Source organism: Archocentrus centrarchus, chromosome 2, assembly GCF_007364275.1.
Source record: "Archocentrus centrarchus isolate MPI-CPG fArcCen1 chromosome 2, fArcCen1, whole genome shotgun sequence".
NCBI classification, from domain to species: domain Eukaryota; kingdom Metazoa; phylum Chordata; class Actinopteri; order Cichliformes; family Cichlidae; genus Archocentrus; species Archocentrus centrarchus.
Window position 1 is genome coordinate 12,477,772 of NC_044347.1, and position 27,142 is coordinate 12,504,913.

The following is a 27,142-nucleotide window of genomic DNA, read 5'->3' on the forward strand; positions in this document are numbered from 1 at the left end:
TATTACTGAAAGAATGTTAAACCAGGTGCTATGAGATAGCGAGTCAGTGGATCACTACACCAGGTTATTTCATATAGAATGGCATAGGTCATTTTTTTATATTTACTGTATATATTATGACCTTGATTGTAATATTCATTGAACTTTCTTCTCTTGTAAAAGTGAAGAATGAAAGAAATTAAAGAATGGCATAAATCCCACATGTGTGGATCATGTGCATCAGCCACAGACTCTCGTCTGCCAAGCTCTTGAACCATGAGAATTATTTACTACCAGTCTTTCTGAGCTCAGCGTTAGCTGCAGGGGCTGTATTTGATGCTATCAACTGTTTTGGTGCTTTTTCTTGTGTCTTCAGTTCCACCCACTCATCCATTTTTTTCCGCTTATACAATTCAGGGTTGCGGTTGGGCTGGATCCTAACCCAGCTGTCATTGAGCAAGAGGGAGGATACAGCCTGGACAGGTTGCCACTCTATCCCAGGGCTAACACAGAGACAACGTCCTCAATTTATTGCTGATGTTTCAAAAGAAAGGAGAAACACCTGGTCACATTTAGCAAATCAGACTTTTTTAGGGCTGAGGCATTTTTAAGATGCGCTGAAGACCCTCATAAGCACAGCAGCAGTAACTCTCTCCATTCTTCATTCTATCTTACATACTCAAAAAGTGGGGAAATATATGACAAGTCCCAGTTTTCTTTAATTTCAGGGAAGAAACCTGATTATATTCCAGCTTATTTTGAACAGAAAGTTGCAGCGGTTTGTCAGTACATCCCTTGGATTGAATCATAGTTTATGCATCTCTTGGAAGAAGCCTTGTTTTTGTGTATGCGTCTGCATAGAACACACTAAGAAGTTCATGATCTCGTGGGCAGCCGTGTTTCATGTGGTGTGTGCTTTGGGTTGCGTAGCACCTTTGAGAACATAGGAAAAGGAGCTGTATGAATTATTTATGCTGTAAAATATTCAGTGGTTATGCACGTTGTTGTTTTTTTTTTATGTGATTGTGGCAATTAAAAATGAGGTAAATATTTGTTGAAAGAAGAAAATACACATACATGCAGTGCTTGGTCAGTGGCTCATACAGTAGTATATGAGATTTGCATAACGAACCATAATAATAAAACTGTACCACACCTGCAGGGACCCGCAGCACGATGCCCACCTATGCTGTTATTTAATGGCAAAGCCAACAGTGATCTGATAACAAGCTAGTGCATAAACATACAGCAGCTATGCGCTGTCTGTTATGAAAGCCAGTTTCACAAAACATCCTGATGACTATTGTTATAGTCGCAGGCAAAGTGAGGGTACCAGATCTTTACCTAACAGGCTAATGTGCATTTAGGTAAACGGTATGTTTACAGAGCATGAAAATGAATTTATCAAATGCTGTGCTCGTCCACTTAGACATTCAGACTGATGGAACTTTTCATCATGTTGTATATCCATATCTCCCATGTTAGCTCCCTGTTCTTTGCTGACAGATAATTATAGTACTTTGGCTATAATCATGTGTGGGAGAGGTGAGACTTTTTAAGTCTGTTGTCCTTGAGTTTTCTATCCAGTGCCTCCCATACGTCCTTTTATTCTTGGATTCCTGATTTGTTGAGTTTTTTTATTGCTCAACCTGACTCTACTTTCTGCATTTGTGTGTTCATTTTGAGAAACAATTAACACTTAGAACTCTTTTTTTTTTTTTTTTCAGATCCTAGATCAGTACATTATTATTTGTACTTGGGCAGCCACTCAGAGCAAAAAAATGTGGAATTATGTACACCTGTGGTCATTTACGAGGTTGATTTCAGTCATTGCGCAACCAAAAAAAACCCCAAACAAACAAAACAAATCTAAGAATTTACATTGTTTCTATTTTTTTAACAAAACATATGGAAATATCTTTGGTGATGTGGACTGATGATGAACCTGCGATGCGTATTTTTCACTTCTGAATGACTGAAATCAACCATGTCAGAAATTCTCATACAGCAGTTACTAGCATTACCTATCACTGTCAGCAGCTGTCCTCATAGAGTTGCTAAATAGCCAAACTCAAATGCCTGCGGTTGGACCGGGATGCTTCCCTGCAGGAATCTAAACCCATGAAGCAGGTCATAATAAAACCATGCCTGTACACACTTCCACAGGCCTATGCTGCAAATGCTGTACTAAGCATGCAAGATAAAAGGATTCAGTATTTAAATTCATGGCTTGTGAGAAGGCGTGAAATTGATTGGCGCTGTTATGTTTTCCCATAAATCACGTTAAATGCCGTGTAAAGCATGCCGTGGGAGCAGTAAAACGTTTGGCATGATACTGGGGGGGGTGGGGGGGTGGACTTGCTGAGATGGGGGAGAGAGAGAGCAAAAAAGCATGGGATTAAAGACGAGTCTGTTATTGAAGCGCACATGTTGACACACCCGTCAGTTCCTGATAGGAATTTATTATGAAGCCAATATGCTGCTCACAGGTAAACAGTAATAGCTTTATTCTGCACTTCAGCATGCTGTCTGTAAAACAGCAATGACCAAAAGAAAAATGCAGCTTTGTAATGCAATGTTGTGGTTTATTATTTGTATTCTGTGGATTTATACCATGTAGCTCTGCATAATGAAAATCACGCAGAATCAAATGGTTTCTGTAAATTTGCCAGAAACAGTCTCCGGACTGTTAAGTGACAGATGCTTTTGTTGTTATTTAGTTGGAGTCCAGACATAGTGTTATTGTTGTTTGTCTACATTTGTTAGTACTGTTGTTTTTATAGTCTTGTGTGGTATGTATGACCCTGTATCGCAAAGGGTGTAAATTTTGTTAGGAGCTCAGTGCTTACTTCCTCAACAAAGCTGTCATTAAGGATGTGAAATTATCGTATCATATCTCAGCACATTTTATACAGTATGTTATATATTCTTTGTAAAAACTGTTCCATACCTCACATTTTGTGTCCCAGATAGTTTGCATGGTAATGCATTTGCATGTCCTGCCACAGATCAAGAATGTGTCTTTTGATATAAGATTTGAAGCGTGATGCCGCCTCTCTCTCAGGAAACTCGCGCACTCAGACTGGCAGGAGATTTCAGGAGTGTGTGCCCGCTTTCGCCCGCACTGGGACATTTCCTCCCTGTGTGCTTTAGTGTGTTTAACCAACCCATCTGGTTTGGTTTTCCTCCGGCATGTTCCTGTCTTTGTACCAGGCAAATATCAGATTATCTGGCTCCGGTGGTATTTTTATGACTCCGAGCAAACTGCAATCTTTGCCTCGGATCATCCCAGTACTTTGGGAAAACGTTTTTTTCATGATATTCTTCGTGCTTGTTTTGTTCAGGCACAGGCTATCCAGCATGGAAGTTTGATTCACTTAAATTGAGGACGATAGCTCAAAAAAACAATCCAGGCGTTAGCAGGTTAGCTTAGCAGGACACAAAGAGCACTTCTAACCACTTTGTTGGCACGCTAATATAAATGTGAAAATACATTTCATTATATTTTAAGTATTGTAACTTGAGGACAAACTTAACAAACATCTGTCCAGCCATTTCCTGTCTAAGTTAAGCCGACTGTCTCTGCTGTAGTTTCTTATTTGTGATTCAGTGCAGGTAGATGCATTTTATTCCTTCTGGTTGATCTCATGACCCTGGACTCATGTTTGAATCTGTTTTCTTTGCATTACTGATAAATATGAGTCATTTCAAGCTAAATCATCATCTATATTTTTAAGAAACTGAACAGAATGTATCAAAATAAATAATATTAGCTTAAAAGAAAACAGAAATATTTAATTTTGTGTCAGACATTCAATAAAAGATCATTTAGGTATGCTAATTTTGGCTTCATTTTCTCCAATGTGGGGATTTTGTTACTTTTTTATTGCCATAACTAAGCTACAAATGCCAGAGTTGTGTGACCATAATAAAGATACGCTCTCTCTATGACATCATAAAGATCCAAGAGTAGAAAAAGCTCGCTCACATGGACTACTTGTTCTTACTCCAACCTTATTATTTGAAACTTTTCCACATCTAATCCACATTGGAACAGTGTGATTGAGAATAATAAAAGGCATAATAGATACACTTTAAAATAGAGTGCCAGTTGTGGGTTTTTTTTCCACATCCTGGAGTTTTGTGCCTTTAATCATTTAGGGGACTTTTCTAAACTGCCCCCTTTTCAGAGTGATGTTTAAGCTTGTCAAATATAATCACTGCAGGGAAGAGATTCTTTCCTAAAAATGCTCTGTATGATTCTGTTTTCAGGGAGTCATAATCCGAGGGTTTTATTCCAGTATCTCTAAATTATACATGAAATGCCTTTATGATTGTTTTGTTGGAGAAGAGGCTGCAACACAACTCTTCTCGTGCGCTCAGAAAACCAGATCGATCAAGCCTCTGCGTCGGCTCCCGGGGCCTCCGTCAACCACTTCACATGAGCTCTGCCTTCCAAAATGGCTGCGTCCCCGCTGCGCTCGGTCCACGGGGGAAAACGCCGAGGCCAACGGGTAATTTTGTGGCTCCGTCTGTTATCCTCATTCGGCCTGGACTTTTAACAAGGACGGGGCTGAGCAAGCCTCCAAGAATCGAATTTCAAAACCCAGTTCTTGGGTTGGGACAAAAATATTGGCAGTACTCTAAACCAGCAGTCTGCACAGTGTGCAGGGCTGCCACTATTATTTTCTTGATTAATCGGGCCGTTTTTCATCTTGAAATCTGATTTTTATCCCTAAAATCCAAACTATTTCAGTTTACTATTCAAAACTTGAAGGATAACGACAATTTGAGAAGCTGCGACTGTGAGATTTTAGTAGTTTTTGATCTTTGGAGCAAACATGTTGCAGCTAAGGAAGCTTTTAGAGCTCCAATACTTAATTTTCTCAAATAAAAGCAAAGGTGTGCATTGGCTTTTTAATGCAATTGCACTGTGTAAAAACCATAAAAAGCGCTCCATATGTAATTTATAAAAAGAATAATAACTATATTTATAAAGCACCTTAAAAACTTCACAAAGAGCTCTAACACACAAGGAAAAGCAAAACACTCTGAAGGTAAACAAGCAAGGCCAAAGAAAATGAGACAAAATGAAGGTGAAGTGAAGAAAAAAAAGGACCCAGAAAAATAAAAAGCAATCATATTTTTAGAAAATAAATGTGAGAAAAGAATAAAAACAATAAAACCAACCAGCCAAACAAGTACCACCTGCTTCCTCTCTGAGGGGATGTTTTCAGCGGGTTTGCAGAGTTATTTTTTCTCTTGTTTTTCCTCTGTGATAAGAGCTGATCGATAAGTGCCAGAAAGGGAAGAGGAAGAGGAGGAAGAGCAAAGTGACAGTGTTGTAAGATGACAGGAAGCATGAGGCAGCTCCACCCTGATGGAGAGAGAGTGATGTTCCACTTTTTTGTGTTTTTCCCGCTTCATATTTCATCAGACATTCTTGAGAAAGAGTACAGTTTTGTAACAGAAGACTCAGCTGTTTACGATGAGGTCAGAGCCACTGCTGCGTCACTTCACTTTTTATTTGTTTCTTGTAAATGGTCGCGTTCAGAGGTTTATTTCTCAAACTGCATCCAGCTTCTCCCTGCAGTGTCTTCAGTGTTAAAATGCAAATCAAAAGTGTGAAATAAATTCAGCGTTAAGCAAAAATAATCCTTTTTTTTTTTTACCCCCAAAACAATTCTCGTTGGTGTTTTAAAGATCACACTAACTATTCTTCTTCATCACCTGCAGCCACCATGAAGATGGGCCAGAGCAACTCCAGCTACAGCAGCGAGCGGAGCCTCATGTTTGGAGGCAACGGCCAGAGCTCAGCGCTGCCGCCATGCTCCTCAACCTCCACCACCCCCTCCTCCTTCACGACCTCCCCCTCTTCCACAGCCACCTCCATCGATGGGGTGACCATCGCAGAGGGAGAACTGCTGCTTCAGGTAATGTCTCACGTGTGCTTGGTCGATTATTTCAGACATTCAGAAAGAGTGAAGTCGGTAAAGCTTGCTGTCGGTCTGCAGGCGCTGAGCGGCTTCGTGTTGGTGGTGACAGCTGAAGGCTACGTCTTCTACACATCCCCCACAATCCAGGACTTCCTTGGCTTCCATCAGGTATAAACATATGTGGTAATAGTTGTATCAGGATTATCGGAGACTTGCGCTGTGCAAAAAGTTGGGGGAACATGTCAAAAATGTTAATTATTATAGTAAAATGCAAGCAGTGGTGGAAAATAGCTTTGAAACAGTTTGATAGGTGGCAGTAAACCAACAAAGACTGTTTACACAACTTTAGTACCATTCATATGAATGGGTGAGTGTGTCCAAACATTTGACTGATACTGTATATATAAACTACTACAGCTTTCATGACCCATTATCCAAGACTTCCTCAACTTCTACCAGTTAAAAATAACACGATGAGCAGATGATCAATAATAACAGGTTAGAAACATAAAACTGTTTATACAGAGAGCTCCTCATAACAGAAGGACATACAGTAGATACCAAGTAGCAGCTCCTTTAACCCTCAGAGGTCTAAGTCATCATAGGTGGTAACCCTAACCGCTGCCCAACGCTGGATTTTGGAGAAGGCCAGATCACTTTTATTGGACTGTGAAGAGTTTTTGATGGTTGTCAGAATTATTTTCCTTGTTCCCTGATTACTAATGTTCTGATTGCCTTGGACCTCAGAGGTTTAATAATAATCTTTGATAAAAAGTGCATGTAATAGTAAAAAGTTCTTAAAAATTAAAATGTTGCAGTAAAATTTAATAGGTTTGCACAAGACCCATCACGGAGGAATTTAGTCTGTTTTTGACTTGAAAAATTGCTTCAAAAATAGCCTGAAAAGTGATATTAAAATCACAGGAAAGCCTGTTTAAACCATAAACGTAAACATTTAAATCTACAGCAACTTTCATGGCAGCACTCAAAAACACAGTGAAGAAATCATCCAACACCCAGCCTGCATCTGGAGAAGCTGAATAGTCTTGCCTTGCTGTAGGAAGAAGCAGGCCTTCAGTCCTCATATTGCTTGAGGCTGTTGGCCTCAAGGAAGGGGAGGTCATAGGTCACAGGTGGTGTTATATGTTACAAACCACTACATAAAATGGAGATCAAGTCCAGATTTCATATAAAAAATGTGGGTTTTATTTCATCTACTAAAAAAGCTCAAGTTCAAATTTACAGGTAACTGCATAACTGCAGCGAGGAGGGCACGAAGAGGTCGAGCAGGAAATGGTATTCTCTCATATGCCAACCCTAAAGCGTGCCTCTGTACACAGTTGAGGTATAGATAGTTGGCATGCACAACCCAGACATTCTTACATCAATACCACAAGGCCAGCAATGATTGCAGAGAGCTTAACACCGCTGTGCTAAACTAGAATCAAACCCTAGACCAGTGGTGTCACACTCATTTCAGTTCATGGGCCTAATACGCTCCAATTTGAGCTCAGCTGGGCCCGACTAGTATGATAAACTCTGTGAGGTTTGGTTCTTAATGTGAGATCTATTTTTACAAGATAAATGTGAAAAAACAATCCGCCAATTTTGTCAATAATTTGAGTTAATTTTTGAATGCTTTAGAATAAAAAGTTGGCCTTTTAAAAACCAAAATAGACTGATCAGTTTATTTTGAAATTCTTGCAAGAAAAGCAAATATATTTGCATGAATCTTTTGGTGCGTGCTCAGTCATCCAGGTAAGGAAATCCCAGAAAGCTGGTTCTGTTCATCTGGTGAACACTAACATTTAGTGTCCTTCTTTATGTAAAAAACACAATGAAAGGACACACTGTGCCACTTTTAAATGTTACCTCCATCGCTGCTTGAATTTGATTCATCATGTGTCTGTACTGTTGGCCTGTCTGGCTGAAGTGAAGTGTCTGTTTGTCCATTTGTCCATCCCTCCCCCATTCACAAGACTCACTACTCCGAGAGTATTGGTTAGACTTTAGAGAAACTTGCACACAATGATCACCCAATGGCTCATTGCCCACATTGTGCTCAAGATTATAAAGTTCTGTTTGTCATTTTCAAGTATTTCAGTGAAATGAAATTAATCCTTGACTCAATGGACTTTAATTCTTAGAATGTGCAATACAGCCAATCAATGACAACCAAACTCATAGCTTTATTTCTGTCCTTCAGACAGTACAGTAACAGTGAGGATATCTCTCTGCACATTACTTGTCTGTGTGTTTTAGAGTAAGGATGGACTAAATCTGAAGGCCTGCTGTGTTCTCGTGTTCTTCTATGGAGCAACAACAGTCTGTCCCAGAAATGATAAACTGAGCTGGTAAAAGGAGGAGCTTACATGCAGAACAACGTTTTTACTGCACAACAACCTGTTTTCACCTCAGTGACCTTCTGAACTCTGATGTTCCTCTTAACAACATCCTTATAAAGTGCATCACTGAATTTTTTTTCAGTCTATAATCTATCAAGCAGTTGGTTTCAGTTCACATTTGCTGGGCACGAAAATCAGCTCCCACACACTTGAATCTGACTTCTTTTTTTTTCAGAAAGAGGAGCTGCTTGTAAATCCTTGACTAATCTGATATCCTTTGACCTTTAATAGCTGCGGGTCAGTCAGGGTCTGATGTCAATAATATCTTCTACACATCCTAGAAGTCATCTGTAAACAAAGATTTCTGGTGTGTATGCCGGACTTGTTTTAATCATGCACTCCACCTAAGATTTGGCCATAAAACTCACCTGGAGCAAACTTTAGTCTTTAGTCCTTTTCTGCTCTTGAGGTTCCATTGAAATAAGCTTTTTTTTTTTTTGTCTTTGCTCATGCAGATATTGAGTTTCAATCACATGCACACTGAATGTAAATTAGGGCTTAGCAGAAACTGATTGTTTCCCACAGCTGGCTGTGAGTCAGATTCCTTCCTTTGACTTTGATAAATACCTGAGGCTCGATCAGGGTCTGAGGGTAAATAATGTTTATATACAGCGATTTCATGAGTGTACAGCGGACCTTTTTGCCATAAAGCAGCTTTTGTCTGGCTAAATCCCGTACTCCACCTAAGCTCTCAGATTTAGAATGGCTCAGAACGGTCAGGTAGGGTATAGTTTATTAATCTGTGTAAACTGGCCCTATGGTTACCAAACCTTAGAAACAAGCCACAACTCAACCATACGCACACGTCATTGGTGTAGTTAAATAGATAGTGCTACAACTCATAGAGTTTAAAGGTTTTTACCCTCTGCGGCTCGTTTCAGCACCTCACAAAAGTCACATCAGAAGGATTCACGCATAAAATGTGACTTCTGAAGCTGCTTCATCACTTCACATGTAAGATTTAAATGTCACAGCTTCAGTAATTTGAATGACATGCTAAATAATGGAGCTGTGTGTGACTCATGTGGCTGTGTGTTTCTTCGTGTATGCGTGCATGAGAAAAGAACTGCTTTGTTAGCTGTGAACTTTTGACATGTAAACACGTCCGTTTGAACCGGGGTTAAAGATGTCGGCAATCTGGCAAGAAAAAGCATGAGCAAAAAAAAACATAAAAAACAAAGATGTTGCCTAGAGACAGTGCACATGGTGAACAGCTCACACACACACTTACACACTCGTTTTCATGCACACATGACACATGGTGTGACGTGGGGCTGCAGATCAGGCCAGGAAATGTTTTGTTCTGGAGGCTGCAGTGACTTTTAAAACCCAAACTCACCAGCTGCTTTGACTGTTTATGACTTTATAAATCATATTCATAGAGCAGCTCTGTGTACAGCCGTGGAGGAGACAAAAGACAAAACAGACCCAATGAAAATTGGGTAGAAAATGCGTAGATTACGATGACTATCGAGGACCTGAATGCTACACTAGAAAAACCGCAAATCCTGACTTCAGGGCTGCTTTCCATGGAGAAAATCCTGACATGAATTTTGAGGCCGTTTTTCAGCGCCGCTCACAGAGGATGGTTTTGTGTTGGGCTTTGTTCGCTGAGGTGTGGCTCTCTCAGCACCTCGCTCCTTTTGCACAACAACGGCGCCTCTGTTTCCAGCTCGCCCATCAGCTCTGACGACTGAGACCATTATTCGCCCCGTGTGTGTTTACACCTGCATCATCGCTCCTGAACGCAACTCGGCAGGGCAAACACTGGAAAGGTGGGAAGGCGCAGGGCTGAGTCTGTGGAATCATTTTTTAATATTTGACACGCTCAGAAAAGAAAGTGATGTCCTTTACGCCCTTTGTTAGTGCAGCTTTAGCCTCACAAATACCAGGCTCAAGGTAAAAATTCTTTTCTTTTACTAAAAAGCTGCAAAATATCAGTATCACTAAATCTAAAATATAGTCCTATATACACATTTAATTAAAAAGGCTTTTAAAAGTATAAAACTTGCCTTTAATGGGCTTTAAATGTATTCAGTCACCTCACCATATAAATTTCTAGCATACAGTGATGCTATTTTCACCCCATTCTCACAAGAAGAAAAAAAATCTACTTTAGGTACATGAGAAACATCCAAAGAAGAGCTTTGAATGTCCTTCAAGAAGCCTGGAGAACTATTCCTGAAGACTACTTAAAGAAATGAGAAGAAAGCTGCCTCAGAGAGTTCAGACTGTGCTGAAGAATAAAGGTGGTCACACCAAATATTGACTTTCAAGCTCGGTAGAAAAGTACAGACTTTTTTTTTTTTTTTTGCCCTGGTCCTGAGAAGTCAAAAGCAATATAACTTAAGACAGCACTAGAAAATAGAAAAGCTGCCAAAGCATACAAAACACAAGGGGAGTTGAATAAAACACAATGGAAATAGGAAATGTAGCAAAAGCTCACAAAAAAAAAAAAAGAAGAAAACTTAGCCCAACAAAAATGTTTCCGGGGACACAATAACATGACGGAACAGTTGTGGAAGTGGCAAGCTAACAGTAAACGGCTAAGAGCAAACATGTTTCGACAGTGTTATGTGTATCATGTGATGAAAACCTTGCAGCCTTTTTCTACCTCGTACAGTAACACCTCTGCAGTGTCTCACTGCAGTCCTTCAGATGTTCTGGTTTCTTTCACTTTAGCACTTCCGTTCCGTCGCGTTGTTGTCACCCCAAAACCATTTCCGTTGTGTTTTGTTACATTTTGTTTTTCTACTTCTGTTGTATTCAACTTAGATTGTTTTTTTTTCTATTTCTATTGTGTTATAAATTCAGTTCAATTCAATTTTATTTATATAGACCCAAATCAAAACCGTCACCCCAAGGTGCGTTATACTGTAAGGGAAAGACTCTACAATAATACAGAGAAAACAACAACAATCACAACAAGTGCTTGTTCATAGGAGGAGCTTTAGCAGGAAGAAACCCCCCGGCAGAACCAGGCTCAGGGAGGTGCAGCCATCTGTTGTAAATGGTTAGGGCTGAGAGAGAGACAGGACAGAAGACATGCCGTGGAGAGAACCAGAGATTAATAATAATTAATGGTTAAATGTGTCAGGACTCGAGGAGGAAGAGGACACACAAGCGGTGGCTGATGAAAGCAAGGTGCAAGTTTATTTACAGTGATTGATAGAGGTGCAAAGACAAGGGGGTCCAGGAAGGCGAGGGGGGAGGCGGCTGAAGCGGGTCGAGAGGCTGAAGGAATTCCCAGGTGGTGAGGGGCCAGCTGTGGTACGGCGTGGAGCGGCGGGTTGACGAAAAGCCGGGGTTTCCGAAAGGACGAGCAGGAACTGACACGGGGATCTGAAAAAGGAGCGAACACGAAGAGCAGGTAAGTAACATACATCCACGAAAGCGAGAGTCACACCAGAGAGCCGGTACTAACTGAGAAGTAGTCAATGATCCAGCGAAGAGTGATGGTCTGCTGGCAGCTTAAAAAGACCCTGCCTGATGGCTTGATCCGTAGCAGGTGTGGTGATCTCCGCCCTAGGGAGGCGGAGACACCGGAACCTCCGCTGTGGCCCGCAGGACAAACACACATGTATACAGACACACACACACGCAGACCCTCCCCCTAGGTTATGACAGTACCCCCTCCTCAACGGGAGCCTCCTGGCGACCGAAACTTCTCGGGATGGCGCCGCCGGAACTCCCGCACCATGGCCGCATCCAGAATGTTAGCTCGGGACACCCAGGATCGCTCTTCGGGACCGTAGCCCTCCCAGTCCACCAAGAACTGATAACCCCGCCCCCGACGGCGGGCGTCCATAATGCGACGGACGGTGTAGATCCGCTGGCCATCGAGAAAACGGGCAGGAGGAGGTGAGGCAGCTGGAGGGCACAAAGGACTGGTGGCAACAGGCTTAAGTTGGGAGACATGGAAGACGTTATGGATGCGCATGGTACGAGGGAGTTTGAGGCGGACAGACACAGGGTTAACGATGGAGTCGATCTCGAAGGGCCCCAGGAAGGTGGGGGCCAGTTTCCTAGACTCGGCACGGACTGGAACATTTTTCGTGGAGAGCCATACCTTTTGGCCTGGTTGGTAGTCCGGCGCAGGGGTCCGATGGCGATCAGCGACGCGTTTGTTTTGCTCCTTCGTCCGAAGCAGAGCTGCGCGGGTGGACCTCCATAGCCGGCGACAGCGGCGAAGGTGATGCTGGACGGAGGGAATGGTGAGATCCTCCTCGATGGCAGGGAGGAGTGGCGGTTGGAAACCCAAGGAGGCCTCGAAGGGGGACACCCCTGTGGCGGAGGAGGAGAGAGAGTTATGTGCATACTCAACCCACGCCAAGTGGGAACTCCAGGTGGCCTGATTGGTGGACGCCACGCATCGTAATGCTGCCTCCAACTCCTGGTTGGCCCGTTCCGTCTGCCCATTTGTCTGGGGATGATAACCAGAGGAGAGGCTCACCTTGGCTCCGAGAGATGTACAGAACTCCTTCCAGACCTGAGATGTGAACTGGGGCCCCCGATCCGACACGATGTCTTCAGGAATCCCATGGAGCCGAAAAACGTGGGTGGTGAGAAGCCGGGCCGTCTCCAAGGCGGAGGGGAGCTTGGGTAGCGCAACGAAGTGGGTGGCCTTGGAAAACCGGTCGATAATGGTCAGGACCACGGTGTTTCCTTCAGAGGGAGGAAGTCCTGTGACGAAGTCCAGAGCTATGTGAGACCATGGTCGCTTAGGGGTGGGTAAGGGCCGGAGGAGACCTGATGGAGGTGACAGAGAAGGTTTATTTTGTGCACAAATGCTGCATGCTGCCACGTACTCACGGGTATCCTTAATCAATGTAGGCCACCAGAAATAACGCTGGAGGAAGGCCACAGTGCGATTGGCCCCGGGATGGCACGTGAATTTGGCTGCGTGTCCCCATTGCAGTACGCGGCTTCGCACTCGAGAGGGAACATAAAGGCGGTTGGGGGGTCCCGTCCCAGGATCTGGTTCAGTCCGTAGAGCTGCCTGAATGGCGGATTCGATCTCCCAGGTGATGGCTCCAATGACGCAAGAGGGAGGCAAGACAAACTCTGGCTGCGAGGAGGAGTCCGTGGAGCTGAACTGTCGGGACAGAGCGTCGGGCTTGACATTCCGTGACCCCGGTCTATAAGAGATAGTAAAGTTAAATCGGGTAAAAAACAAGGCCCACCTGGCCTGCCGGGGTTTCAAACGTCTGGCGGTTCGCAGATAGGCCAGGTTCTTGTGATCAGTCCAGACCAAGAAGGGATGCGTCGCGCCCTCCAGCCAGTGCCGCCATTCCTCCAAGGCTAGTTTGATGGCCAGCAGCTCCCGGTCCCCTACGTCGTAATTCCGTTCTGCCGGGGAGAGGCGGCGAGAGAAGAAGGCGCAGGGTCGGAGGCTACCCATGGACTGTTGGGACAACACTGCCCCTACCCCCACGTCGGACGCGTCCACCTCCACGACGAATGAGTTGGATAGGTCAGGTTGGATGAGGATGGGTGCGGAGGCAAACCGACCCTTCAGGAGCGCGAAAGCCTCTGCAGCGGCGGGGGTCCATCTGAAAGGAATCTTGGGAGAGGTGAGAGAGGTCAGAGCATGGGTGATGGAGCTGTAATCTTTAATGAAGCGGCGGTAGAAATTGGCGAAGCCCAGAAAACGCTGCAGCTGTTTCCGATCCGCTGGCTCGGGCCAATCCAGGACCGCTTGTACCTTAACTGGGTCCGCCTTGATCTGCCCTTTACCAATAATGTATCCCAAGAACGCCGTGGACTCCACATGAAACTCGCACTTCTCCCCCTTCACGAACAGACGATTCTCCAGTAACCGCTGCAACACCTGCCGCACATGTCCCTGATGCTCCTGTAATGAGGATGAGAAGATCAAAATATCATCGAGATAGACAAACACAAAATGATTGATGAAGTCCCGGAGTATGTCGTTTACGAGGGCCTGGAACACAGCTGGCGCGTTGGTTAGGCCGAAGGGCATGACAAGATACTCGAAGTGGCCGAGGTGAGTGTTGAACACCCTCATGGGAACACCCTGAACCACTAAGGGATGGTTCAGAGTCACCTGATCCAGCCCTAACTATAAGCTTGATCATAAAGGAAAGTTTTAAGCCTAATCTTAAAAATAGAGAGGGTGTCTGTCTCCTGAATCCAAGCTGGAAGCTGGTTCCACAGAAGAGGGGCCTGAAAGCTGAAGGCTCTGCCTCCCATTCTACTCTTAAGTATCCTAGGAACCACAAGTAAGCCAGCAGTCTGAGAGCAAAGTGCTCTGTAGGGGGTGATATGATGCTGCTAATCTGCTCCAAATAAAGATTGGGGCATGTCATTAAAGAAATGTTTCTGTTTCATGTTTCCAGTCGGACGTTGTCCATCAGAGTGTGTTCGAGCTGATCCACACAGATGACCGAGCTTTCTTCAGACAGCAGCTTCACTTCTCCCTCAACCCAAACACAGAGGGTTCCAGTGAGTCCACCTGCAGTTTATTTCACTGTTTTGCATCTTTTTTGCTTCTTATTTGATTTACTTATTTATTTATTTCTGGGTCTTTTGGTCGTTTTTGGAGTTGGTTTTTGTCTTTTTGTGGTTGTCTAATGTCGCCTTTTTCCTCATTTTGCATCATTTTTCTAGTTTTGCAGTTCTTTTGTGTCTTTTTGCTTGTTTTGTTTTTGTCATTTTTCCTCCAGATTTTCAGTTTGCACAGTTTTTTTAGTCAGTATGCATCGTTTTGAAGTTATTAATTTTTAAAAATTTTGCAGCTCTTTGCGGTCAGTTTTTTGTGCATTTTATTCACTCTCCATATGTTTGTTCTCAGTCCACATCTATTGGCGGGTCAGTGTTTGGGTTAAATTTATTTCCATATGGAGTGTGTGTGTTTACAGAAGCAGCGCTAATCTAAAGATAACTATTTCCCCCTCGCTGCAGGTGACCAGAACAACACAGAGATCAGCCACAACATAGTGAGCTACGAGCCGCAGGCCATCCCTCCAGAGAACTCATCTTTCCTGGAGAGGAACTTCTGTTGCCGTCTGCGCTGCCTGCTCGACAACTCCTCTGGCTTCCTGGTAAACACACTTGCACACACCTGATGAAGTTTGGGACCCAAAGTTAGGTCAGAGGTTGGTGGTTGATTCTTGTCCTGTGGGTTCGTCTTCAGGCTTTGAACTTCCGCGGCCGCCTCAAGTTCCTCCACGGTCAGAGCCAGGTGTCAGAGGACGGGTCGCTGGTGCCCCCGCAGCTCGCTCTGTTCGCCATTGCCACGCCGATGCAGCAGCCTTCCATCCTGGAAATCCGCACCAAGACGCTCATCTTCCAGACCAAACACAAGCTGGACTTCACACCCACGGGCATCGACACCAGGTAGAGACACAGCTGTTTGCATTGCTCAGTGAGCGACTGAATGAACTGTTATACTCACGTAAAGTCCTGCGTGTCTTCGTCCACAGAGCAAAGTTGATTCTGGGCTACTCCGAGACAGAGATCTGTAGGAAAGGTTCAGGCTACAACTTCATCCATGCTGCTGACATGATGTACTGCGCCGAAAACCACGTCAGAAGTAAGTCAGAGGCTGTCAGCCCCACATTAATGAGTTATGAAAACGCCAAAGTAGGCATAACAACAGCATCACAAGCTTCATAATACCTATGAAATAAACTGAAATGCAGGTTTTGAAAATCCAGCGGCGGTACAGCAAAAGCTAAAAATGACACTTGTTTTGTAGTGATGAAAACCGGACACAGCGGCTTGACCATCTTCAGGCTGCTGACCAAAAGCGGGAGGTGGCTCTGGGTACAGTCCAACGCCCGGCTGGTCATGAAAAATGGGAAACCCGACTTTATCATGGTCCAGCAGAGAGCTTTGACGTAAGTCCGCAGACTCGTTTACACCATTAGACCGTGAAGCGCTTACTTAAAGGTACAAAAGTTATTAATACCACAGTCTGACATTTGCTTCTGAATCAGTCTGATGAAAAACTTTGCTTTCTTTCACTTCAGTTTTAATTTTTGGCTCCTCTCTCTTCTTCAATCTTTGCTTCCTTTCCTCCCCTAGTTTCCTCCCTTCTCATTTAATTTTCTTTCATTGTGTCCTTAATGCTTTCTCTCCACGGTTCCTTTATTCCTTTTCTCTTATTTCTTCTCCTCTTCCTGTGTCCTTAATGCTTCTTCTTCATGTTATCGTCATCATTTCTTCTCCTTGTTCTTTATTTCCTCTTCTTTCTTCTTGTCCTTTATGTTTCTTCTTTTTGCTCTGCTTTTCTTGTTTCCTTTGTTATTTTATCTGCTCTTATTTGCTGACTTTTCTTTCCCTATTTCCTTTCACTTTTGGCTCTCCTCTTCTTATTCCCTTCACTGCTTCCACTTCTTTCCTCATTTCCGTTTTTCTTTTCCTTCTTGTTTCTTCTCCTTGTTTACTGTGTTTTTTGTCTCTTTTTTTCCTCTCCTTTAGTCATATCATTAGTGTTTGATTTTCTCTTGGTTCATCTTGTGGTTTCTTTCATTGTTTCCTTCCTCTCTTTGTTTCATTCATTATTTCCTGTCCTCTTCTTGTGTTTTGTCTCCTTTCCCTGTTTCCTGCTTTGCTTCCTCTCCTCTCATTTGATCCCCATGTACTTACTGTTTTCTCTTCACCTGTTTCCTCTCTACAGATTCTGTTTGTTTACCATGATTTCCTTTCATTTATCTTCTCCTTGATTTCATCTCCTTCTTTAATGTTTCTTTTCCTTATTTCCTTTCTTGTTTCCTTACTCTCAGAAAGACAATAATGTACAGCTCATATAAACATCAAAGGGAAAGTTTGTTTCAGACCCAGTGAATAATAATTGATTAAATATATGAGTCCCTGCAGTCGCTCACTGGTTTGTTTACCTGCAGAAATGAAGAAGGAGAAGAGCACCTTCGCCTCAGGAGGCTGCAGCTGCCATTCAACTTCGCCACAGGAGAGGCATTGCTGTATGATGTGGCACCCAGCATCGATATCAATGACCAGTGCTCTGCCCCCAAGCAGGGGAAGTTCGACAGTGACGACATCAGCCCTGGTTCTTTGCTGGGCTGCCTGCTTAATCAGGACCATTCGCTTTACTGCGATCAAAACAGCGTCAACACCCTCAGCAACCTCAATGATCTGGTGTTCGAGGAAACCCATGCCACGCTCAATGTCCCCGGAGACATAGACCCAAACCCGGCACCCGGAAACCCGGTGAAGGCGGAAGCCACGGTCCAGGACATCATGGAGACCCTGCAGCAGATCCTTGGGGACAACGAGATTATCGAAACCCTTCATGTAGAGCCTGAGGAGCTCAAGAGCTGGGAGAGCACGCTGCTGCAGATGAACTACAACAACGGGTTCAACGACGACCTCGATGACATCCTCAACAACGACATCCTGTCTTACGTGGAGGAGCAGCTGCAGAAGGACGGCGGGCTCAACTTGCCAAACGAGCTGGACGGCGTCACAGCCTGCCTTCCCGCTTTGGACCTTCAGAACCAGAATCCAGATCAACGGGAGGAGCTGGACTTCGGCTGGCCTCTGAAGAATCCGATGATGGTGGGACAGCCGACAGCAGTCCAGGGGACGATGAAACTGAGCCATATGGATTTTCCTCAGCTGAGTTCTTCTGGGCTTAATGGGCTGACCTTTAACCCCTCCCTACCAAACAGCTTTCCTCAAACAAAAAATCAGCTACAGGCCAACACCAAGGAAAACGAACTTGGGACATTCTTGCTCAGGCAGCCTTCAACCAATCAGCTTCACCCCAGCCAAATGTCTCTTCACATGATGCCCCCCACCCAACCATTCACCCTCCAGGACCAAAACACAGAAGGACAGTTAAATAATGTATTTACCTTCCACGGCAGCAAGTGCAGCAAGTCGGTGCCACACCAAGCAGACAGCTGTGCAGAAACATTCACCTCCAATATTTCAAACGATTCTGTTTTCCCTGCCGTAAATTTACCACCTAGCTGCCTACAGGGCCGCTTTGCTCTACAGACTCCAAACGGTGACAATCAGAGTCAGGTGTGGCCTCAGCAGCAGCAGCTGATCGTAGATCAGCAGATGGGCTCCTTTCAGAGGAACCCCACAGGCATCAGCGCTCTCAACAGGCCGAGGTTCAGAGCTACAGGGGCTTCTAATGCTCCACTTCCTGTTCAGCAGGTCTTGGAGCCACCACCGGCTTCCACAAGCTGCATGCATAGAAACACCACTCCAGGACTGCCAGTGAACAGCATGCACCTCAGCCAGGCAAGATTAACCGCACCCACCAATAAGATTCCCTCCAATCCCTCCTGTTTCTACCAGGGTCTAAATGGAGGGAGAGCCATGTCAGGAATGGCGGCCATCCCAAATCCAGATGAGGCAACGCTGTCCTGTCAGATGCCCACTGGTCTGAAACTGAACAGCCTGGTGGGGCAGCAACAGCAGCAGCAGCAGCAATTTCTGAACTTCAGTGAGCAGACGCAGGTAAAGAGCTAGTTCAGCAACAATGTTAACATCTGTAGAGGTCTGATGTTTAGTGGTTTGAGGTTTAAAGCTTGACCAATATAGGATTCTTAAAACTGATACTAAGACAATATTTAATGATCGGCCAATGTTTTTTTTTTCAGACACAGGAAACATGAACAGATTGCTCTAAGATCTGTTATGCACAGTTAATTACAAGTCCAAAGTAAGATAATATGACAATGTAGTTTAAAAATAATCTTATTTTACTGTCACAACAACTCGCAGATTATTAGTGCACGTTCTGCCCGACTCTTCTGAGATTAGCTGCTTGTTGTGTTTGTGGTGATCCAGACATGGGTTTGGCAACCTCGAGGACACTCTGGTTTGAGGCACCTTTAGTGGACAAGCTATGCAACATCAACACTCGTGATTGGGTGTTTCTCCTGTCTCTTTTTTTCCTCAACTTTTTAAATTCCCAATTAGCGATATATGTACAAATAGCTAATATTAGCTGAAACCAGCCCCACTGATATGTCGGCCGGGCGCTATTCAGATAAGAACGGAAATTTGGACTGTTGATCCCGTGGGATTGTAATGGATGCATTTTGATTTTAAATGACAGGGTAAATTTAAACAAATCCTAATGTCAGAGGCCTGTTCTGTGAAGGAGGACTTGCGGCTTTGAGAGCTAACTCTAGGTTTGTCCCTGAGGTTTCATTGTTATGAAGGTGTTTCAGTTCCAAATAACATATGATAAACCACCACCTACTGATTATTCAATTGTCTGGAATATATGCGGCTATTCCTGGAGGATCCCTCAGAGATTGGTGCACAGATATTAAAGAGATCGGAAATTGCAGAGACCATCTAAAGCAGGGATCCTCAAATCCAGACCTCGAGGTCCAGTGTCCTGCAGGTTTTAGATGTGTCCCTGATCCAACACACCTGAGACAAATATAGAAGTCATTAGCAGGACTCTGGAGAACTTGACTGCATACTGAGGAGGTAATTCAGCCATTTGAATCAGGTGTGTTGGATCAGGGACACATCTAAAACCTGCAGGACACCGGACCTCGAGGCCTGGATTTGAGGATCCCTGATTTTCTGATGAGCCTTTGCACTTTTTACTTCTGGCTGCAAGCAATTTTAAAGCAATTTTATTGTTGTGAGCCTGAGTAATCATGTTTTTCTTTCTATTTATGTCTTTTTTGTATTATCAACAGCCTAATAAGATACATTAGCTTAACAGTAACTTATATTAAAGATTGCAGCTTTCAATAATCCATCATACCAAAAATGCTAAACAGTGTTTTTCATGCTTAGCTTTTACACCGTAACATGTCCATCTTCTTTCATATCAGGCTGATTTTAATTAAGAAACAATTATTTTCTTTTTTTATATTTAAAAAACTGAAACTAGCTGAAAGCTAAGCCTGAAGATTTATCAGTCATACTGTCGCTTCAGTCTTTGTTGGTAGATTTTATCTTAGTAAGACAGTTAACTCCAATGTGTAAAGAAATGAGTCCTTCTAACTGGTCCTTTGTCTTCATGCAGATCAACAACCGTCCAGTCGTCGGGAATGGGGGATTCCCCTTCTTCTCGCTACCCAATGGGAACATGTGCTATTCAGAGAACAAATAGGAATCAGCCGCTGAGATTCCTGGATAGCAGAGGATCCCGACTTGGACCGAAAAGGAAACTAAAGACTAGAAATTTAAATTGGAATAGACTGAAGAGCAAGAAAGTGCCAGAAAAATGGACAAGGAGACAATCAAAGAGCCTCTCCCTCTTTTTTTCCCCTTTTTTTTTCCGAGGAAACAGTGATGAAAGCTGTAAGAGTTCATGTTTGGTTCAGGATGGTTGGGCTCAAGAGGATGAAAAATCAAGAGAAAAGTTTGGATTATTCCTTCGGAGGTGGTTGGATTATACCAAAACAGAACAAAAAAAACTTTTGCTGTATTTAGTAATCGACTGTTTGGTGGGAAGATCTGGACGTTTTGGAACCAAAATGACTCAAGTTTGACTGAGTAGATGCCTCCCATGGAAAAGTTTAAAGGATGCTGCTTTTTAGCGGAGCTGGGCGAAGCTGACGTGACCAACCAATCAGCCATCAGTCATCAAAAACCAATTCATCAGCTCAGACTATTTTAATATCTTTGAAGCTAGTTTTTATATATATATATATACCCAAAATTCCAACAGCTGGCATAAATATAGCTCCCCACATCAACAAAAAGGAAGGAGGCACCAAATAGTGGTGCTATCCAATTGTTGCACTTTACAAGCTGATTATTTACAGAGCTGAATTCACCAGAAGGGAGGACCACTATATTAGCAAGTTCATTTATATATTTGTCCGTCACCTGACCCTTTCTGAAAATGTGTTTATGTGTAATTTATCTTGGAGTGGTCCAAAAAAACCTTAAAATAATGTCAAAATTACTGACACATTTGCATGATTTACAGTTCAAAAAACCCTCATTTAGTTTATCCTCTGTCTGAAACAAGCTGTTTTAGTGCCCCCTTTAAGGCAGCTTTTATTCTGATTGGCTGCCCCTCATGAGCAGAAGCTTTGAACTTGCGCCAAGTGTAGAAAAAACTGTGGGAAACCGAGTGTTTAGAGCAGTCTGAAGCCTGGCATTGTTGGATGAAACTATGACTGCATTGAATTTGAACACAGACCAGTGAAACAGGAGCCAAATGAGGGAGAAACAGGGAAAAGCTGGTCTGGTTTAAGTAAACTCTTCTATGAAACTAACAGAGGCTCCTCTCTAAGTTTTCTTAATTTTTTATTTATTTATTTTTTTTAATCAGCCAAAAAAGGGTGCAGGAATGAGAGTACTCCACATTCAAAGACATTTAAGTCCCACAAAGGGAGTTTCAGGGTAAAACTGGTCCTCCACAGGGTCCAACTCAAAGTGCAAAAATTTTAGTAAAGTCAATAAAAACCTCAGTTTTTTCAATAAAATGTTTGAATAGTAAAGACATGAAAGCCTTGTGCCTCTCCAATGGGGATTTGTAAATTGTACTGTACATGACAGCTGGCCAGCTGAGGCATATTTTATTTGGGCTCATTCGTCTTAAGAAAGCTCAGCCTGCACATCATTAAACAAGGAAACTGATTTCAAAGGAAAGAGCACCTTCGGTGGCAGGTTTTTAGGAGAGTGCAGTAACTTTGGCTTGTGGTTTCAGTTTTTTGTATTTCTCAACACTTAAAGAAAGAAGGAGACTTGACAGGGGTCTTTTCTAACTACAGCACAATATACTATTGTACTGTAGTTTAACTGGTACGGCCCACATTAGGTATAAACTTTATAAACTAAAGTAACTGTTTTAGAGTGAAAAAATACTCATATAGATGAGAACTGACTGGTTGGGTTAGCTTCCCCCTGCTGTAATAAAAAGCAGATGATTTCTCTTCTCCTTTAATTTTTATTTTTGAATCCCCTCATCTTGTGGATGGGACGTTCCTGGCTAAACTGGGACAGAAGGACCTGAAAGTTAAAGGAAACATCACTGAGGCAACCTCCTGCCAATCCTCTGCCGTCTGCAACACACACACACAGACACACTATTACGACATCTTTGCCAATTTGAACGCTCAGAAGGATAACATATACCTTTTAAAAAAAAAAAAAAAAAATGCTGTTTTTGTCCTTTTGAATAGGCATCCTGATTCAGTTCATTTCAAGTCTTTACTGTCCCGGTGAGGGAGATTTGCTTTGCAGACAGGGTAGAACATTATATTTTAAAACGAAAAGAAACGCACAACCAAATGTCAGCATCATCCTACTAACAGACAATATGTAAGATTTAATTCAGTGAAAACAGCTGCTTGTTGATGTATTTTAAGAGCTTTGTCACTGAGCCAGTTTTCTTTTGTCTGTCTTTCTTTTGTGTTGTTACTTTATTTTTATTGTATGGGGAAAAAAATACAGATGGTGCCTTAAACTGACAGAAACTTTAAAGGGACAGTCAGTAGAGATTTAATAAAAGACCAAAGTTGCCCTCGCCTTAATTCAGTCACGCAGGCCCAGAGACTGGCTGGCAACCTCCATGAGGGAGTGTTCCCCAAAATGAGGGGAACCAAAAACCTCTTTGTGATTGCTCTGGTTTCTAGCAGGTTGCATGAAAGTCTCCAACTTGTCTGCAAATACTTGCCAACTACTTACCAAGGGGGCAGTAAAACTGCAAGGAAACCACCTTCAAAGTAAAAGAAGTGTCTCACAGCTACAGCCAACATGTTTCAAAAGGCACAACTTTTACTCGGAAGGCAAACACACTCTGTTATTGGTTTTCAGTTTCACAGTCACTGACTACCCTCTAGGCCTGTGTGACTGAAGCTTTAGCCATTATTTGAGATTTTTTTGCACTAGTCCTTTAAATTGTTTGACTTTGCCAAAGCACAGTGAAAAGTCCAAGACTTAACATGTTAGAAAAGTAGCAAAAAACCTTTTTTGCAAGAATCTGACAATTTTAGGATTTGTTTTTTGTTTTGTTTTTTGAAATTGTCATTAAATGTTTATTTCAAAGGTTTTTATAAAGAAAATCATTCAAATCAAAAGCTTAAAGTCAAAGTTCAGATTTCCTTTAAAACACTGATTTTTTTTTTTTTTAATCCAAACATTGAACTATTTCTATAAAAAAAACAAACAAAAAAAAAAACTGAAGCTGAGGCTGTTTGTATGCAGATGTCATGTTTTCCACAACAAACCACGCTTTTCATCTTTCCTGCTTCTTTTACTCATTTTTAGCTATCGGAGAATCATTGAAACACAGAAGTAAAACACTCAAAGGCAGCTATTGTATATTTTAAATGAGGAGAAAATGATTTTTCCCAAAAAATAAAAAAAATTAACTCTTTAGAGTGCCTTTTAGTTTGGTCTCTCTTTGACTGTCTGTTCAAAATAATTTAGCAAACAACTGAGCTGTGAAATCAGGCTTCTGTTCACTAAATCAGTGGCATTGTGGTTAAAACTGATTTAAAAGCCCAAAAATGGTCTTTAAAGACATGGTGGTGTGATATTATTGGCCGATAGTAGTTATGTCTCGATCTTATTAGCTATCTCATCGGTCGGCTGGTGAGGGAAAATTTAAAAAGTTGAAAAGTGACTGGAGAAACATTTTGCTACCTTGTAAAATAAGCATTGGTGTTGCTTAGTTTGTCCACAGATCTTTGCAACTTCCCTGTTGGCAACACATTTGGAACGTCACAAAGCAACAACCAGTCATAGTGCCAACGAGTAAATATATAACTACACATAACACATGTTAGGGAAAGCTATTTATATTTGGCATGTCTCAAAGAAAAAAGAATATATTGAACAATATATGGACCATTGGCATTTTAGATCACCACATATTGGTATCGTTCTTAATAATCTTCTATCGGCCAGGCTCTAGTTATCAGAAAGGGTTTTGCAAAATTTTACATCCTGAAAGAGCCAAAAATAGTCTTAAAATCATCTAAATTAATCAAAAGCAGCAGAATTTCTCCTCATGCAGCTCCAAGTTTCTGCCTCTGTGAACGTCATTGTGTTCTTTTGCAGCAGTTTCAGCAAAAATTGTGAAAGCAAAACTAGAAATTGCCATGAATGGATGGAGCTGGAGATTGAGTACAGTAAGATTAATCTTCACAGCGCCTCTTCTTCTGCTTCTTCTTCTGCTTCTTCTTCTTCTTCTTCTCATTTTATAATCAGAGCCTTTCTTCACAAAGTATTCTCTCAGTGGAAACATAAATATTTTGTGTTGCTTCAGACTGTTGGAGGTCAAGACTCCAAAATGCAGTATCTTTGTGTAACTGTATATAAATACATATATTTGTCCTTTTCTGCCCCCCCCCAATATGTATTGCCATATATTGTGTATTTTAATATTGTATTGGCTAACATGACCCACGCTTATTTTTTTTTGTACATTTTCTGCACAGCGTATACATATGTAACCCCCTGTTGCGATGATTTTTTTTTATTATATCTTGTGGATTTGCCATCATTATTTGGCTTTAACCATGTATGCGTGTTAAAGTCTTTACATGCTCACCATATTAAATGTGACCTTATCACTGCGGTGGCTTGATTTTTTTTTTTTTCACTGAAAGTTTTTAAAAGACTGAAAATATAAAATATTTTGCATTTTAAAGCCAATTATTTAAACTTCCTTTAGAAATTTTGATTTGTTTTGTTTTTTGAACAGAAGGACATGATTAAAAACGTTGTAATAATAACATAGTTTTACAAGTTTGGGCTATTGTGATGGTTTTCAGTGTCCACTAGATGCCAGTAAATTGACAATTTTGTACAAGTTAAACTTTAAATTGGAGATTTCTGCAAAAAGTCCCAGAATATATTTTAAAAATTTGAGTTGTTTTGAGTTGTTTATATATATATATATATATATATATATATATATATATATATATATATATATATATATATATATATATATATATATATATATATATATATATATATATCCCAAACCTGGACAAATGGATGTTTTGACTGTGATTATAAAATAAAAATACTGACCATAAATGCAGAAACAATTGCCCAAAAAGCTAATTTTTCCAATATAAGCTGCAATCACAACCCTTTACACTTTTACACTGCAGGTTAAGACAATATTTGTACTTCTAAGCCTGATTTTAAGATCGAGGAAATTTTTTCTGCTTCTGGTATATTTAAGTTTGCCTTTCAAATACAAACAAAGAAGTCACATAGACCAGCTCGATGACTGTATACATCCGTATTGTTGGCTCATATTTACATATTACACCTTTTAAAATCCTTAAAATAGTTTTGCTGATTGGAATTGAGATTAAAATTAAGTAATTTAAAAAAAAACTGATCTTTATTTAACTTTTAAAAAAAAAAAAAAATTCATTGCAATTAATACAAATACAAAAGATTAAAATGTAGAGATTTTGGAAACTGCATGCAAGGGAAATGGAAGACAACATCTAAAAAGAAAAGGCACAACACAGGTCAGTAAATAATAATAATAAAGAAAAGCTTGAAACTGTAGCCTTTTTTTTTTGGTCAGAATAAAGACAACCATTTATTTAAGACAGTTTATTTAAAAAGTCAAAATATTGGCATTAGAAAATGTCCTTTAAAAACTGTTCAAAACGTTATTTTTACATTTTAAATTAAATCAGGGCCATTATTTATTTTTTTTTTTCCTTACGTCACCTCTCACCCGGAGCGCGCTCTCGGCTTTAAATCAGTGCCCAAAAAGGTGCCCGGGACGCGCGCGCGCTGGTCAGAGAGCGCGGCAGAGAGGAGCAGAGCGGATGGGAGAGGAGCGGCTTGGGGACGAAGACTGACCTCTAACTGCATTTTTAGTTTTTTTTTTTTGTTTGTTTTTTGCATGGGTCAGGATGTGAAGCTTAAACGGGCATTTTTTTTATGCTGGATTTGAGCCACCGGCGGCGCGCCATGGACTGGATAAACCGGTGAGAGGACGGTTACTGCTTTGGCATTTCTCACGGGGAGCCTCGCTGCTTCTACCTCACTGTGAGCTTATCTATGGCTTCTGTTTCAGCCCTTTGAATCAGCGCTCTAACGGTCTTTTTCACGGCGCTGGCTAACGTCGACGGCCCGGGATGCGGTTCACTTGTCGGTGAAAACAGATGCACCTCACGCTCCGCTGCTCTGCGTGGACGCTGTTTCTGTCCGGAGCTCTGGGACAGTTTCATGGGTTTAACTCCAGCTTCACTGTGAATAAATCAGCGAGATGTATGCCGGGCGGAAAAGAAGAAAACCGGCTCAGAAAGGGTGCGTAATGGAAAATTACATTACTTATTATGAACGTCTTTTAACGAGTAATGAAGTAGTTGAATCAGGTGACACACACACACTGAAGCCCGACTGGCAACATTGTTGCGGCTTTTAAAGGAAAAAGTTCCACTTTAAAAAAAAAAAATACTGTGTTTTACTGCAAAGAATTAACTTTTAGATATTAAACATTTTTATATTGAATATCATATCTATTAAGGACAGACACACAAGAAAACAATTTAAATGTTTATGTTTAAATTTACAAATTTGTAAAGGATGGATGGATGCTGAAATGATTATTGCAGATTTACAGTGTCACTGGCATCTTAGACAGAAGTGGACAAAAACAAACAGCAATAAGTCCAGATATTAACAGATAGTAATGTTTACATTTTTACAGTAACATACTGACAACTCTCTTGGAAGTTATTATTATTATTATTTATTAACTGCTTCAATAAAAACATTTCTTATATTATGAGATGCTCAGAAAGACTTTCCATATATGTGAAATTTTTTTATATATATATATTTTTACAGCAGTTAATATACTACTACTACTACTAATAATAATAATAATAATAATAATAGTAAGGAATG

At 41.7% G+C, this 27,142-nt stretch overlaps 2 protein-coding genes across 2 annotated transcripts in view; both read left to right on the plus strand.

Annotated features, from left to right (window-relative positions):
- The window catches only part of ahr2 (aryl hydrocarbon receptor 2), a 93,178-nt gene extending 68,348 nt beyond the window's left edge, over positions 1-24,830 (plus strand). The window contains exons 3-11 of the mRNA XM_030745047.1: positions 5,716-5,912; positions 5,994-6,083; positions 14,680-14,785; positions 15,245-15,384; positions 15,477-15,679; positions 15,766-15,875; positions 16,041-16,182; positions 17,191-18,778; positions 20,316-24,830. Coding sequence (XP_030600907.1) covers positions 5,716-5,912; positions 5,994-6,083; positions 14,680-14,785; positions 15,245-15,384; positions 15,477-15,679; positions 15,766-15,875; positions 16,041-16,182; positions 17,191-18,778; positions 20,316-20,402 — 2,663 coding nt within the window. The 3' untranslated portion in view covers positions 20,403-24,830. The remainder of the gene's footprint in view (positions 1-5,715; positions 5,913-5,993; positions 6,084-14,679; positions 14,786-15,244; positions 15,385-15,476; positions 15,680-15,765; positions 15,876-16,040; positions 16,183-17,190; positions 18,779-20,315) is intronic.
- A 1,219-nt stretch (positions 24,831-26,049) lies between these two features.
- Positions 26,050-27,142, plus strand: part of ahr1b (aryl hydrocarbon receptor 1b) — a 48,547-nt gene continuing 47,454 nt past the window's right edge. The window contains exons 1-2 of the mRNA XM_030750440.1: positions 26,050-26,217; positions 26,307-26,539. Coding sequence (XP_030606300.1) covers positions 26,499-26,539 — 41 coding nt within the window. The 5' untranslated portion in view covers positions 26,050-26,217; positions 26,307-26,498. The remainder of the gene's footprint in view (positions 26,218-26,306; positions 26,540-27,142) is intronic.